General features: G+C 37.6%; 3 protein-coding genes across 6 annotated transcripts in view; 2 read left to right on the top strand and 1 right to left on the bottom strand.

The window, feature by feature from the left end:
• Window positions 1–2: 2 nt before the first annotated feature.
• On the bottom strand, window positions 3–13,984 carry lrit3b (leucine-rich repeat, immunoglobulin-like and transmembrane domains 3b). Of its 3 annotated transcripts, XM_044143574.1 has the most exons (7): window positions 13,834–13,984; window positions 6,024–6,097; window positions 4,433–4,807; window positions 3,562–3,647; window positions 2,218–2,511; window positions 2,071–2,130; window positions 3–1,096 (listed from the first exon to the last, which is right to left on the bottom strand). In XM_044143574.1, the coding sequence occupies exons 2-7, from the start codon at window positions 6,077–6,079 to the stop codon at window positions 777–779; spliced, it is 1,191 nt and encodes a 396-aa protein (XP_043999509.1). In that variant the 5' UTR covers window positions 6,080–6,097; window positions 13,834–13,984; the 3' UTR covers window positions 3–776. The 3 variants fall into 3 exon arrangements, with proteins under 3 accessions (XP_043999509.1, XP_043999510.1, XP_043999508.1); XM_044143575.1 differs by lacking the exon at window positions 6,024–6,097 and having other exon boundaries at window positions 13,834–13,983; XM_044143573.1 differs by lacking the exon at window positions 13,834–13,984 and having other exon boundaries at window positions 6,024–6,136.
• fam241a (family with sequence similarity 241 member A) lies at window positions 7,787–11,765 on the top strand. The gene is made up of 2 exons (XM_044143577.1): window positions 7,787–8,056; window positions 9,320–11,765. The coding sequence occupies exons 1-2, from the start codon at window positions 7,958–7,960 to the stop codon at window positions 9,608–9,610; spliced, it is 390 nt and encodes a 129-aa protein (XP_043999512.1). The 5' UTR covers window positions 7,787–7,957; the 3' UTR covers window positions 9,611–11,765.
• Window positions 13,985–14,011: 27 nt separating the features above from the next.
• tdrd9 (tudor domain containing 9) overlaps window positions 14,012–14,714 on the top strand; it is a 34,066-nt gene continuing 33,363 nt past the window's right edge. For both annotated transcript variants that reach the window (XM_044143567.1, XM_044143566.1), the window contains exon 1: window positions 14,012–14,228. In XM_044143567.1, the coding sequence (XP_043999502.1) occupies window positions 14,113–14,228 (116 nt within the window). In that variant the 5' untranslated portion in view covers window positions 14,012–14,112. The remainder of the gene's footprint in view (window positions 14,229–14,714) is intronic.

Consider the following 14,714-nt stretch of genomic DNA (forward strand, 5'->3'; position numbering starts at 1 on the left):
TCCTGATAGAGTTGAAGGAAATTCTCTCCTGTTCGTAATATGCTTCTAAATTATAGATGGTCCTAAAACTTTATTAGTGCACACAACAAGTTAGGTAAAGAGCTTTTTGTTTTCCATGTTTCCCTTCATTAGAATCCTTAATTTCAGAAACAGTAAATAACTCAAAATGACTTGTTCACGGTTTTACTGTCGCCAGTCACATTTACAGAACACATTTCATATCAGGAGGAACAAAGACAATGAGTTAAGAGACAAATATTTTTGTTTTAGGTTGTAAATATTAAGGTGTTGTATTTTTGCGAGGGAAATTTTAAGTTAGGTGGTCTGTGAGTGTTTATTAAATGGAGTAAGTGGTTCTCAGCCTTAAAAGGTTTGAGAAGCACTGCTCTAGATAGTTCTTCTTTAGCTCCAAAGATAACTTAAGTTTTGACACTGATAACGCTCCGTAAAGAACTGTTTCGATCTGAATACTTGATTTTAAATTTGTGGTGAGACTGGAACTTTCTTACTTTACTTTCTGATCTCTGTTTTAATCTGAAAGATGACACACTTCAGTTTCTGTATCACATTTTATTTTATTTTATTTATTTTATAAATAAGTGGTATCCACAGCTGTGCAGAACTTTGTAAAAAGCTCTGAAAACTGAAACTACTGTTTTGTTTAAGAAAAACGTTTGATTTGATCTCGGTGTTAACTGGAACTTTTTGAATTCACTGATTCGTAGTGATTCGCATTCAGGTGTTTCAGTTGTTAGAGGGTCTTTGTTTATAAGGTTTTAAACTTCCTGTGTGTTGTTCTGTAAAGATGGCGGATCATTTGTAATTTTCTGACTCTCCTTTCCCTTGATGCTGCTGGTGGAAGGAGTTCGGGGCGGCTTTCTTCCTTTTGTTGACGATTTGGACAACATTTTTTGTGTTTTTTTCTTTGGGACACGAGACAGTCTTGTGATCCCCATAACCTTGAGTTTGATTGGAGCTTCAGATATTCCAGCCATGTTTCGTGCCTGGCAGCGATATTCCCCAGCATCCTTGTACGACAGGCTATTGAGGCTGATTATGGACCAGCGAACACCGACACGAGGAGATTCCTGCATAACTGAAACACATAGCAGAGAGTTTGAGATGCACACTGCAAAAACACAAAATATTACAAAGTATCTTTGGTTTAGTTTCGAGTGAAAGTATCTTAATGCACTTGAAATAAGATAAAACTAGCTTACAATTAACTTTTCAGCAAGATATAAGAACTTGTTTTAAGTCAATATTTTCTTAATGTTGATTTAAAAAAAAAGTAATAGGAATGCACTGATTTACTTTTTCATTTTTGGTACTGATACAGATATCTGAGGTTTAGTATCGGCCGATATGGATACAATACAGAAAAGCAGTTCTATATTAACTGAAAATGTTTCTTTTTCTAAACACAGACATAAATGTACTGAATTTAAAAATCTGATACACACTTAAATACACTAAACGTGTCACACGTTTGGTCAAACATGTATAAACAAAACAACTTTCATTTGTTCAGCCGATGCAATTAGGAGTATAACAGAAAGAAGAAAGAAACTGACAAAAACAATGTTTGAGAAAGTCCAATTAGGAATTTTAAGTATGATGTAAAATAAATAATAAAAGAATGTCGCCCAGAGGGATTGGGCACATTGTCAATATTCACAATTTATTTTTTGTAAATATTGGGAGCAACACAGATATTAATATCAGATTGGTGCATTTCTAGTTATAAACTCAGTAATCTGCAAGACATTTTTTCCATATTATAAATTATAATCAGAGCTTAGTTTAGTGTTTTCTACTTTCAGATTATTTTACTTATAGCATGGAAAAAATATCTCGATATAAGTAAAATAATTTGTGCTTTTTTGTTCATAGTTTTGTCTTATTTCAAGTGTAAGGAGATATTCACACCAGAAATAAAAACAAAATTACTGGTTAAAATTTTGATATTGGTAACGAGTTGAGTATAAACTAAAGACTGGTGCAATGCACAAACTGTAGCAGAGATTCAAGAGAAAAAATTATCCATGCTTCAATCAAGAGACAACTTACAGCTCTCCAAAATCTTGGGAAGTTGTTCAGTGTTCTGCAGGAGGTCTTGTTTACAACAACCTGTTTGGGAAAATCAGATCTTGACATTCAGTCACTCAGATGTTTGTGGCATCACTTCAGTGCCAAATGTAGCCCTGCTTTGCTTACCAGGGTAAGCCGAGGTTTTAATCCAGGTCAGCGTTGGTGTCGGGTAACCGCTAGCATCACATCTGAGAATGACGTTGCTGCCCAGCGGAGAGCTGACCCTGGTGGCTGCCGGCTGGACGGAGGGCCGCATGCAGCGAGAGAGCTCGGCTTGAGTCAGCGTCAACCCGGACTGACCCACAGACCTGCTGCACATCAGCAGCTGATCCATCAGAACCACTGGGCTCCCCAGGGACATGGACAATGATGTCAGCATGGAAATCTGGCAGTCACACATCCAGGGGTTGTCATGCAGACCTGAGTGAGAAGCAAAATTTGACCCAGATTGGTCAAAGGAGTGCACAAAAAGCTGAATGTGAAATCTGTTGCCGTCACATGCTTCTCATCTCCCTTCAATGTTCTCTCTGGGATTTCTCCTATTGACTTGAATTCCCTTTGGTAGAATTGAAACCAGGTCAATCAGTAGGCAGAGGAAGTTGTGAATGATGGCTCTGATTTTATGTGCTGTTTTAGAAATGTAGTCTGTCTGTAGTTTTAGCAATGGCAGCGGAGGAAGTGAACTAAACCATTCAGTCCATCTTCGCTACTCTTCCAAATATAGCAGCCATCTTGTTTGGCTCAGCACATTTCTCCTTGAAAAAGCTGCATTTCCACTGATCTTAAAATTGCACAAATTGGAATTATGAAACAAAATTTGGTTAATGAAAACACGCCAGTTTCGAAAAAACTCATTTTTCCGATTAAAAGTTTTGCGCTAGGATGAAGTTGTTTTTCTGGCTGTTTTGAAATACGGTATTTCTTAAAATTGCAATAGCAACACTTTTTTCACATCACAGGAGTCATGTGATCAACAACTATTACTATAAGCGGAAAAGACGAAGAAAATAACAGGAAGTGGCAGGAGGATGATGGAGTAGAATGGTTTTTTACAGACTTACTACAAACTGTGATTTTAATTGCCCTCCTTATTTAATGGAAATACTGCACTTGCAAAATAATGTTTTTGTCGACATTAGTGGAATAGCAACAAAGTTTTCACACATTTGTAACAGAAATGCAGCCAGCAGGCGATTGTTGTTCACAGTGAAGTTCCTTTCTGGTAATCTTCTTAGCGTCAAACTGGCATATTACATATGTCTCAAGCTCTAGCCATTGGATAAAAGTTTAAACTTCAGCAGATTCCACACCTCCAGCAACCAATTGTTTCTTCTTCTCCGAGTGTCCAGACCCTCTGTAGCGAAGCAAAGCGTAGAACAAGGCTACTGGACACTTAATGTGGTGCATCTTTGTCTGGGGTGATGAGTTATCAACAGATTCTTTGGGATTGCAGTGTCTTTCTGTACTTGCCTAAGATCTTTCTTTGAACTGGTCCTTCTTGTAGTTCTGGAAGAGGAAACCAGAGATCCAAGAGCTCAGCAGGTAATATAGTCAACCTGAGGAAAGGAGAGCATCAATGAACAGACGAGGCATACCTCTAAAATATAACCTGTTATGCTTCATTGAACGTCCATGAGTATATAAAACATGTTCATCACATTCTTTCCCCCCACAAAATCATTATTGCATAATGAGATTATAGTCTTTCCTTCATTCCTTTCAGAATGAGCTGTTTGAGGGCCTCTGTCACTTTAAATCCAAACAAGTTTTCTGCTTGGGTTGCTAGGTAACAGGCTGGATTTTGCTGGGGTTGCTAGGTAACAGAGTACTGCCTGCTGATTTGCTACACTCAGGAGATTTTTGAAACCACTCATTTTCTAGACAACAAACAATAAAACCTATTAGTAACAAATGGCTGGATGTTTTTTTTTAAGCACTTCTATTTTTAGAGGCAGTAGAAATTCAAATGGAAGTAAAAAAAACCTGAGAAAAAAAAAGAGTAAGTACATTTTTATTTCTATAGCCCCTTTCACAGACCTATAGATCACAAAGTGCTTCACAAAGGCAAAACAAGTAAAAGAAAGAACACATAAAGCCAGCTGACCAAATGTGTTAAAGCAACTTGGGTTGCTAGGTGACAGGCTGAGCTCCACTGGGGTTGCTAGGTAACGGGTTGAACTTTCCTAGGACTACTGAGGGAGTCGCCTGGTTATGTAAGTTTTTGAAACAGCAATTTTTCCAGACACCAAAAAAACTTAAACTTTTTTAAGCACTTGGACTCTTGTTAGAAGCCTAAACTGAAGTATAAAAACGGACAAAAGCCTCGTATGCTGCACACTACCTGTTGCTGGACAGATCTAGGTAGGTGATGTTGGGGAGGAAGAGGGCAGCGTGAGCTGGAAGGCTGGACAGGCGGTTGTTGTGGAGCCCCAGCGTCTGGAGGCGGGGCATGTCTCGGAGCCCCTCCCAGGGAAAGGCAGTCAGCAGGTTCCCGTCCAGGCGCAGCTCCCGTAACGCCTTCAGGTTGACGAAGCTGCTCGGGTGGACGGATGTTATGGAGTTGTAGGTCAACCATAAGAAGCGTAGCTCCGATAGGTTGTAGAAAGCTGCTCGGGGAACCCTGGAGATCGAGGTCTTCTCCAGGCGAAGTTTGACCGAGTCGGCTGGAAGGTTCACAGGAAGTGCTGACATCCCGGAGTCGCTGCACTGGACCGACCTGCCAAACACAGTCATAAAGTTAAGATTTAGCTTTGTTATTATATGTGTTTTAGAGAAACAAACAGTAAAGCAATAAAGTCATCACTCATTAGGGGAATGGACGGTGCAACAATGATGTTTGGAGTTACTGTACACTGCAAAAACACAAAATCTTACCAAATATTTTGTTCTAGTTTCTACTGCAAATATCTTAACACATTTGAAATGAGAGAAAACTAACACAAGTAACTGTCAGCAAGATGTAGAGGCTTCTAAGTCAATAATTCCTTAATATTAATAAAATAGTACCAGTTCTTTTGGGAGATAAAATAACTTATAACATTGGAAAAATCTCTTGTTATAAGTTAAATAAATTGCCAATGGAACTAAAAAATTTTCTTCAATATTAAATAATTATTGACTTAAATCAAGCCTCTACATCTTGGAAAAAAGTTACTTATAAGCTAGTTTTGTCTTATTTTAAGTGTACTAAGATATTTGCACTAGAAACTAGACCAAAGATATTTGGTAAGATTTTGTGTTTTTGCAGTGTTGTCTTTAGCATGCATGTGGGGACAGTGGAAAGGAAGAACTCTCTCTCAACTTTCAGACCGCCAGAATCAGCACACACTGCAAAAACACAAAATATTACCATATTATACTATATTATATTATATTATATTATATTATATTATATTATATTATATTATATTATATTATATTATATTATATTATATTATATTCCTTAGTATTGATGAAGAAGTACTAGTTCCACACGCTGATTATTTCACTTGCAACAAGACATTTTCCTCTTATAAGTGAATTTTACTCCCGGTGGAACTAGTACTTTTTCATTATTAAGGAATTATTAAATGAAATTAAGTGCCAATGTCTTGCTGAAAAGTTACTTGTAAATTAGTTTTGTCTTATTTCAAGTGTACTAAGATATTTGCACTTTAAATGCCGGAGAAATACTTGGTAAGATTTGATGTTTTTTCAGTGCATACAGCTCTGAAATCAATCGAAAGGAAAAAAAAAAAAAAAAAAAACCTTGAAACTTATAAGATAATCACAGAAACAGACATGGAAAAGATCATAAAAAAAATCTGAAACTTTACAGTTTTCTGAAACCTTCACTTCACAGCAAATGTCTCAGTATACGGTAATATTACACGGAGAACGTGGAACCAGTCAGCTGCACACAGAACCATAGAGCTTATTTAAAAAACCCCAACCTGGGCTCGGTCAGTCCACTGCTGCAGACACAGAGAGCTGGGCAGGAACGGGTCATCACAGCCGACTGCAGGATCTGAAGAAGAACCAGCGGGAACATCTCGCATCAAACGGATCCTCTGCTCTGCTTCACCAGGCTTCCCCAGTCCTCATCTTTGCCCATGCCGCAGAATGAAAGGGAATCCCAGATTAGCTGGGATTATAGTTCTTACTGTCGGGATTGTAATCCCTCACCTCAGTGCCAGAGTGGCAGATCACACAATGAGGGCCTGCCTGAGCCTGCAGGGGCCCCACGCAGAATTAAACCCTCCATTCTCTCTGGATTAATTCAGCAGGAGTGACCACAATAAAAACAGTCCTGATGCTTTTTTCTTCTTGTTTTAATCATTTATGTATGAAGCTTTATATACTGTAAATATTTTTATATATTATCATTTTTTCTTCCCATTGTTTTGGGCTCCTTTGATATTTTCACTTCCTCATGTCTGCATCTACTTCTCTGTTTCTATTGTTTATATCTGAACTTTGTCATTTCTGCAACTCTTCCTCTGCTCCTCTTCATCCTATTTCCATCTTGTCCTTTCTGCAGCTCTTTGCAATATTTTTCTGTTTGCACTTTTAGTTTTCTCCTCACATTATTCCCATTCTCTACCTATCTGTACCTCCTACTTCCTCTACTTTCTTTTCTCTCCATTTTTTCCTTTAGCTTGATAGAGCTGTGCATGTGAACACAGAGAGCTCAGGAATACAGGTAGAAGGAACTGCTGTGACCCATTAATCCTCAGAGAAGATGCCAGTCTCCTGTGTTTGGATCAGATGCTGCAGCACAGATTGCTTGGAAACTGAACTAAATGTAGTCTTGAAAACAGGCGATGCTTTGCTGCAGAAGCTGCCTTTCAGTTTCTGTGCAACATGCAAAGTAACATTTGAATCATCTTTTCCGGTATCTCATGGTTTATAACAAATATGTGCTCTAAGATCAGGCAAGAGTTGTGAAGATATTGTAACAGATAGAGGTCTGCAACCTGCGCCTCTGGAGCCACATGTAACTGTTTTGACCCTCCAGTTTAAGCTAAAGAATTGAGCAGCACTTTAAAATGTAAAGGTAATAAAAAATAAATGCTAGCTTCAGTCATTTATCTTACATGTTTGCATGAAAGCAAGGAATGATGCTAATTTCGTAAGTAATATTAGATTTGCAAAAGTATTTGGTTGCAAAATACAGACCTTTTTAAATAAAAACTGGACTTTCTATAGAAGAAATTGGTTTTATTACCTTCAGGTAAAGGTTACAGATGTTATTTTATTTTATTCAGATTAAAATGAACATGTCACATGTTGACATAGGCAAAGGTTTTGAATGAAAAACATCTTAAATTGTCCCTTCGCTCTAAAGTCCTAACAAGTATCTATCGACCATCTATATGAACACAAAACAGCCAATGTGGATATATAAAAATAAAAACAGATAAAAAGTATTGTAAAACTTAAAAACAACAATAGATTTCCTACATTAGAGGCTGTAAAAATAAGATAATTTGCTTCATGTAGCTTTTGCAGCTCTCAACAAATTCTGTTTAGTTGAACTAAGGGCAAAAATGTCTGTCAGGTTTGTTAATCATGTTCATATTCAGTGAATCCAAAATTAAGTGATTGACTCTGTAGAGTTAAAACATTAGAAAGCACTCAAAAAACATTTTAAAAATCCAGTAAATATGTATTAAGTTTCCCTTCAAGTTGATACATTATAAAATTTGAAGAATCGCTGATGTGTCATTAAATGTCAGCAGAAGCAGTGACTCTCCCTGGCCGGCAGGGGGCGCGCCGCACCTCGCTGTCTGTAATCGGGAAGCCTCTCCTTCTCCCTCTCTGGGCAGACTCCAACTGCTGCTTTCCCTGATTAGTTCCCTTCGGTTCTGGAAGTTGTTATCCCAACATGTCGGCCTTACTCGACCATGGAGACGGACTCTCTGTGGAGGACGAGAGGAGGCGAAGCGCGGCGCAGACCTTCCGCGGGGATCTGCACTCAGTCCGGGTAAATCTGTCACAGTACAAAACCTGCTGTTCTAAACTGATTTTGGGCTCGGGGGAAACTCTTCGGAACACTTAAATAGTGTTGTTGGGTCGGCTCAGAAAATAACAGAGTTAAAACAGCTGAAAGAATTTTTGCTTGAAGTTTGTTCCGTTAAAAACAGCAATCAGGATTAGTCCAAACTCCGTTGAAAAATCTGATGATTGAACAGTTTTAGTGTCAACTCAGCGGTTCGGCTTAGTTAGAGTAAAACTGATAAACATGTGTAACAAGCGGGCTTCTGAGCTCAGATCGGCATATGTATTATTCATTTTGGTTCAGTAGTTTTATGATAAATATCAGGGGATGTTCACAGAAGTGACCAGTTTGGTGCAAGTTAGACAGGTGGTGTTATCGGAATCATAGCGGGTGGGGTCCGAAGAACAGGTAGATTTATGTGACGGCGAGGAAGGTTGGGAAAACAGGAAGCTGTGTCCCAGTAGGAAGAGCTGTCAACACTTCTGAAGGATAAGATCCATTTAGTGTCCCATTAAATCCAGCTAATGATTCAGCATTCACCACAGCAGGAGCTTCACTGAGTGGAAAAGCAGCACTTCCTGGTCTGACACCACGCATCTGATCAGTACCTCAAATCAGTTCCGGTCACTGTGTGTGTCTGAACTGCAGAACCGGCCCAAGGCATTTGAGAGTTAAGGGGCTGCCTAAGACCTCCTCACCACCAGGGGTCCCTCAAGAGCCATAATAATACTGATATAATGTATTCTAATTAGAAATAACCCTAATGATAGCAGGTATGTTACACACATGCTGGTACAGTAGCGTAATATTAGAGCCATACGAATAAAAAAAAAAAAATTACAAGAATAAAGTCATGATTTGAAGAGAAGGAACTTGTATGAGACTAAAGTTGTACGAGAATAAAGTCAAAATAATGTAAATAAAGTCAGTATTTCAAGAATAAAGTTATAGTATTACAAAATTAGTCATTACAAGAATAAAATCGAAATAATACAAAAATAAAGTCATAATATTACAAAATATTATTTTGAATTTAATCTCATAATATTATCAGTATATTCTCGTAATTTTATTATTTTATTTTCTTAACCCTGTCATAATGCTGGTAAGAGGGGCCTAAATAAAAATATTCTTAGGGTCTCAATAAGGTTTTGGCCTGCCCTGCCGAATCTGCATCTATCCATTAATTGATGATTGTTGTGTCTGGACCTGGACAAATCAAACCAAAATGAAACTTTATCCCTGCAGATGGATCCCAGCCGGACCCGAACACGCCCTCCAAACGAAGCCGTGCTGCAGCGATCCCATGATCCGGTGGTCCCAGCTCCTCAGTTGGACGACTGCGAGAGGATGGGGACTCTGTTTGGGATGATCAACAAGTGCCTGCGGGGCCTGGGCTTCAACCAGGTCTACTTTGGGGACCGGACAGTGGAGCCAGTGGTGGTGCTGGTCTTCTGGGTTCTGCTCTGGTTTCTGGGTTTTCAGGCTTTGGGATTGGTGGGAACTCTGTGCATCATCATCATCTACATCCAGAAGTGATGATCCGAGTGGAGCTGCTGGATTCTTTCGGCGCAGACTGGTTTTATGCTGACAGCAGGTCATAGTCAGGTGTTTGGTGGAGCATCGCTAGTGGAAGTCTGAAGTTATTTAAGGTGGAAATAAACCCTCATCTGCGAACGTTTGGGTTTCCTCCTGGACAATCAAATGGAACTGTTATTTCCTGCTTTAATTATAATAATAGAAGCTCTGTGCATTAACAGCCAAAGATGATAATTTCCTCCAAACACCCTGATCATTTCCTGTTTCCTATTTAATGACTAAGCTGGTTCCTGGTTTGCTTTTAAAATATTTGCCTTCACCTTCCGTTTCTGATTTCCAGTGATCATTCAAGCATATTCTAGAAAATATTCGGTCCAGTTTACCTTTCACCGTGATGCCCATATCACCCCCCATCCAATAGATTCACAGAACACTGTTTGTGTTCAGGAGCTTCACTGCAAAACACAAAATCTTACCAGGTATTTTGTGTCTAGTTTTTAGTACAAATATCTTTTTACACTCAAAATAAGACAAAACTGACTTATAAGTAAATGTTTAGCAAGATATAGGAGATTGTTTTAAGTAAATAATTCTTTAATATTGATCAAAAAGATCAATTGGTAGATTATCTCTTCTGAGTGAAATAATCTGTCAGTAGAACTAGTATTTTTTTTTTATCAATATTAAGAAATTATTGAATGAAAATAAGTTTCTATTTCTTTCTGAAAAGTTGTTTGTGACTTAGTTTTCTTATATCAAATGTATTAAGATATTTTCACTAGAAATTAGATGAAATTACTTTGTAAGATTTTGTGTTTTTGTTGAAAAGTATCATGGTGGTGTATTGTGTGTGAACTTCCATTTATTCGAATCGGTTCTAGATAAACTCTGGTTCTGATAAACTCTGGTTCTGAATGCAGTTCTGCCTCACATCAATTCCGGTTTTTCAGGTTCTGTTCATAATTGGAGAAACCAACTGTGCAGCTTTGCCTCACTCTGAGTCATTTTTTCCCCCTAACAGTTGATTGTTTGTAGATACTGATGAGGATCAAACATGGATACAGCCTCTTATCTTTGCTTTGAAACATATCTGATATAAAATAAGCAGCTTGGACTCAAAAGTTGGAGCTAAGTTGCTTTCAGAGGAGGCTTTCTTTGTGTTTATTGGTTCAGAGGAAACTATACATATAGTTAAAACTGAGGCGTCACTGAACATATCTTCACGCAGTCTGCAAGCTTTACCTACATTGAATGTGATTAAATGAGGCTTTCTGCTATATTTACTACAAAAACATACATTCTTACCAAGTATTTTGTTCTAGTTTTTAGTTCAAATATCTTAGTACAGTGGAAATAAGATAAAACTAACTTACAAGTAACTTTTCAGCAAGACAGTAATTCCTTAATACTTACTAAAAAGTTCTTGTTCCACTGACAGATTTTCACGTATAATGAGACATTTTCCCATGTTTTAAGTAAGACTTTTACTTATTTTTAATAAATACTAAGGAATTATTTACTTAAAACAAACTCTTATATTTTGCTGAAAAGTTACTTGCAAGATGTTTGGTTGTACTTCAAGTGTACAAAGATATTTGCACTACATACCAGACCAAAAATACTTTTGGTCTCAAATCAGATTCAACATCAATTTGGAGAAAAAGCACTAAAGATAGAAACCTTTTTATTTATCCTACATGAGAACATTGTGTTTCTGACACTGCAAAGTTGGTTTAAAATGTGAATTTAATAAACAGTTTGCTGATTATACATCTCTGGTACGCTCTGTCCACTGAACTTAAACGTCAGCTGTCTAACCACAGGGTGAAACCAAAAGCACAGATGATTAAATATTACTTACTGTGTTTAACTTTTCCCTCCCTTGTATCAGGGATATAATTAAGCATGTTGGAAAACCTTTCCGAATTTGTATTTTAGCACATTTAGGATGATTATGAACCTTTTGTGTTTGATATTTTAACATTTTCACTGACTTGCTTCAAAGTATGTGGCACCGCGACCCAACTTTGAACCAAAGCCTGTTTGAGGAAACGACTACCTGTAAGAGTGTATTTTAGGCGCCCCCTCGTGGACAGAGGGGTTATTTTTCTCTGCTTTTGTCTTCCATTGCAATAAATGAGCAATTTCTATTTTATACACAGTCACAGTGATTACAAATGTCAATTTAAAACCGAAAGTACCTTTAAAGTTCCTCAGTGAAAAAGTGTTTATACATTCTTAACCATAACTATTTGTGTCACCTTCTAGACAATAAGGCCACATTAGTAGAACTTTTAAAGTACCATTTGTGTTCAAATACTGTTTTATCAATCAAATCAAAGCCGTCTTTATTGTATGCTAGAGGTGCCATTTGTAAAGTTACACAATAAAAAAAATAGCAATAATTTGATTTAATTTGGCCTATCATACCTGTCACAAATATAGAAAGGTAAAATTTCCAAACTAAATATTTAATGCAGATAAATATTTATCTAGCTTTATTTAGCTTTCAAATTTAATATTTAGAATTTTGATTAGCTTGAAAATTCAAAGCTAAATTTTAAATTTAGCATCAAATTTAACTTAAATTTGAAGATTAAAAATGAGTTAAATTTGAATTGAAAATTTGAAATATTGAATTTCAAATTTGTTAAATTCAATATTTGAAAGTTAAGCAGTAGTTAGCTTCCATTTGGGAAGTAATTGGGAAGCTAATTATTTAGTTTGAAAACTAAATATTCCTGAATAAATCTTTAATTGTCTCCCAAATAAATATTTAATTTGTAGCTAAATTAACCAGACATTGTTTGGCTTGCCCATACATTTTAGACAAAGTACTCACTTTCTCTACTGAACTAGATGTACAGAAACCATCCATTCATCCATTCATTTTCTGTTCACCTTTGTCCCTAATGGGGTCGGGAGGGTCGCTGGTGCCTATCTCCAGCTGCGTCCCGGGCGAGAGGCGGGGTTCACCCTGGACAGGTCACCAGTCTGTCGCAGGGCAACACAGAGACATACAGGACAAACAACCATTCACACACACACACACTCACCTAGGGAGAATTTAGAGAGACCAATTAACCTGACAGTCATGTTTTTGGACTGTGGGAGGAAGCCGGAGAACCCGGAGAGAACCCACCATGCACAGGGAGAACATGCAAACTCCATGCAGAAAGACCCCGGGCCGGGAATCGAACCCAGGACCTTCTTGCTGCAAGGCAACAGCTCTCGTACAGAAACCAGTATGAAAAAATATTTTATTAAAAGTACAGGTTGGACTGTTTTATTCCAGTAAAAGTACTAAAGTATACATTTTGAAATATATTTAATTAAATAGGTTTAATCTTTGTCAGCTTCCACTTTCTGAGAGACTGCAACACAATTTGCTGCTGACCGCCTCACCAGATACAACACTGAACTCAACCCCTCAGATATAAATTGGCTGTAACCGTCCCAGGATGCAAAGCTGCTGTCGACAGAAAATTGGATCTGACTGGTTTCACTGGCCGAGCGTCTTTGTTTCACAGCTGAGGGTAATGATCAGTAAAGCTCTAAATCCTGACCAGAAAATAAAGTTTAGTTAGTTCACAAACATCAGAACTACAAGAAGTTTATGATTTGCATTGAAACTAAAACCAAGCTGAACATTTAATTAAGATCTGCTTACTTATATTTATGTAAACTAATTACAAATAAAAAAAAAGGTTTTTCAGAAGGATTGATTGTACTTTTTTTAATAAGCAGTTTATGGATAAACTTATGCTATCCATAAACATAACTTTGGATCAAACGATCCAGAATATATGTAGAGTTTTTAATAAATTAATTATACATTTAAATAATTATTTTATAATTTACTTTTTGTCATTTGGCATTCTTCACTCTCCATAAGAGTCAGGACTGGAGTTTGGAAAATGTACATTTTTCTAAGAATGAACCAGTTTGTCCCTAAAGGAAAAAAAGAAAAAGAAAAAATAAATTGCTTACTTGTTGGGGCTTCAGATCGATGAACATCATTAATTGTTACCTTGGACAAGCCCTGCAAATACCCAGTGTAAAGTGCTATTTTCAATAGATCGAAACGATCAAGCTGCTTTTCCCCGAACGCGGAAGCTGACGTGCAATGAACCCATAAGGGCCAGGGTACTAGAATTTCCTTTGTTTATTTTTGTTGAATACAAAAATATAGTCACAATATCAAAATAAGAAGCGATTCTTACCTGAAAAACATCTTAAAATCAGGAGGAAAAAAACTCGAGGGTCCAGTGTTATATAGGCTTCTAATCGCTATTTACCAAATGTCTAAAATGAATCAATTCAAACTGCGCATCATGTTATTTTTCTCCTTATTAAAGAAGCAAATAAATCGGTTGGCAACCAATCTACGCCCAGATCGGTTGCTTAGCAACTCGAACCTGAACTTGCGCGATGACGTCAGTTGTCGCTGATCCGTACCTTCTCTCTGGCGCTGAGCTTGGTGAGTGACGGTCACTTCCATCATGAAGCCAACCTTTACAGGGGAACAGATTTCCAAGTGGTTCACATCAGGGACCTCACTCGCTACATTGAACCTCAAAGAGACCAAAACCGAAAATTCTTCTCCGGCAGAGACCAGGTTAGAAAAATTATAAAAATGCGCAACGAACTTTTTATGCTTAATTGGAGTTAGCATTAGTTAGCTAGCTAGCTAGCAGCACATGGTCTGGTTCGGCGGTTTCAGAAACTACTGTGCTTCCAGTTGAGTTAGAAAGAATAGGCGTAGCTTCCTGAAAGACTGGTGTGGACATATCCACACCAACTCTACCATGAAGGGGACAGTCCCCACCAATATTCCGTACACCCTTTTCCTTTATGTGCCGGCATATATTTGCGGTCAGTAACTCGGCAGCAGCCTAGCACTCTGTTCAAAGCATTAACAGCCAGTGGACAACCGCTTTTTAAAATTTGGTTGTAAAACGTAAATGGCAAGTCCGCTCATCAATATCCAACTATAAATTGTATATTTTTTGTCCTCTAAATTTATAGCTATAACATAAAATGTATGGTTTCACGTTTAAACTAACGGACGTGAATTAGCAATGTTAGTAAAAAAAGTGTTAAA

Source organism: Gambusia affinis, linkage group LG16 (assembly GCF_019740435.1).
Source record: "Gambusia affinis linkage group LG16, SWU_Gaff_1.0, whole genome shotgun sequence".
Lineage (NCBI taxonomy): Eukaryota > Metazoa > Chordata > Actinopteri > Cyprinodontiformes > Poeciliidae > Gambusia > Gambusia affinis.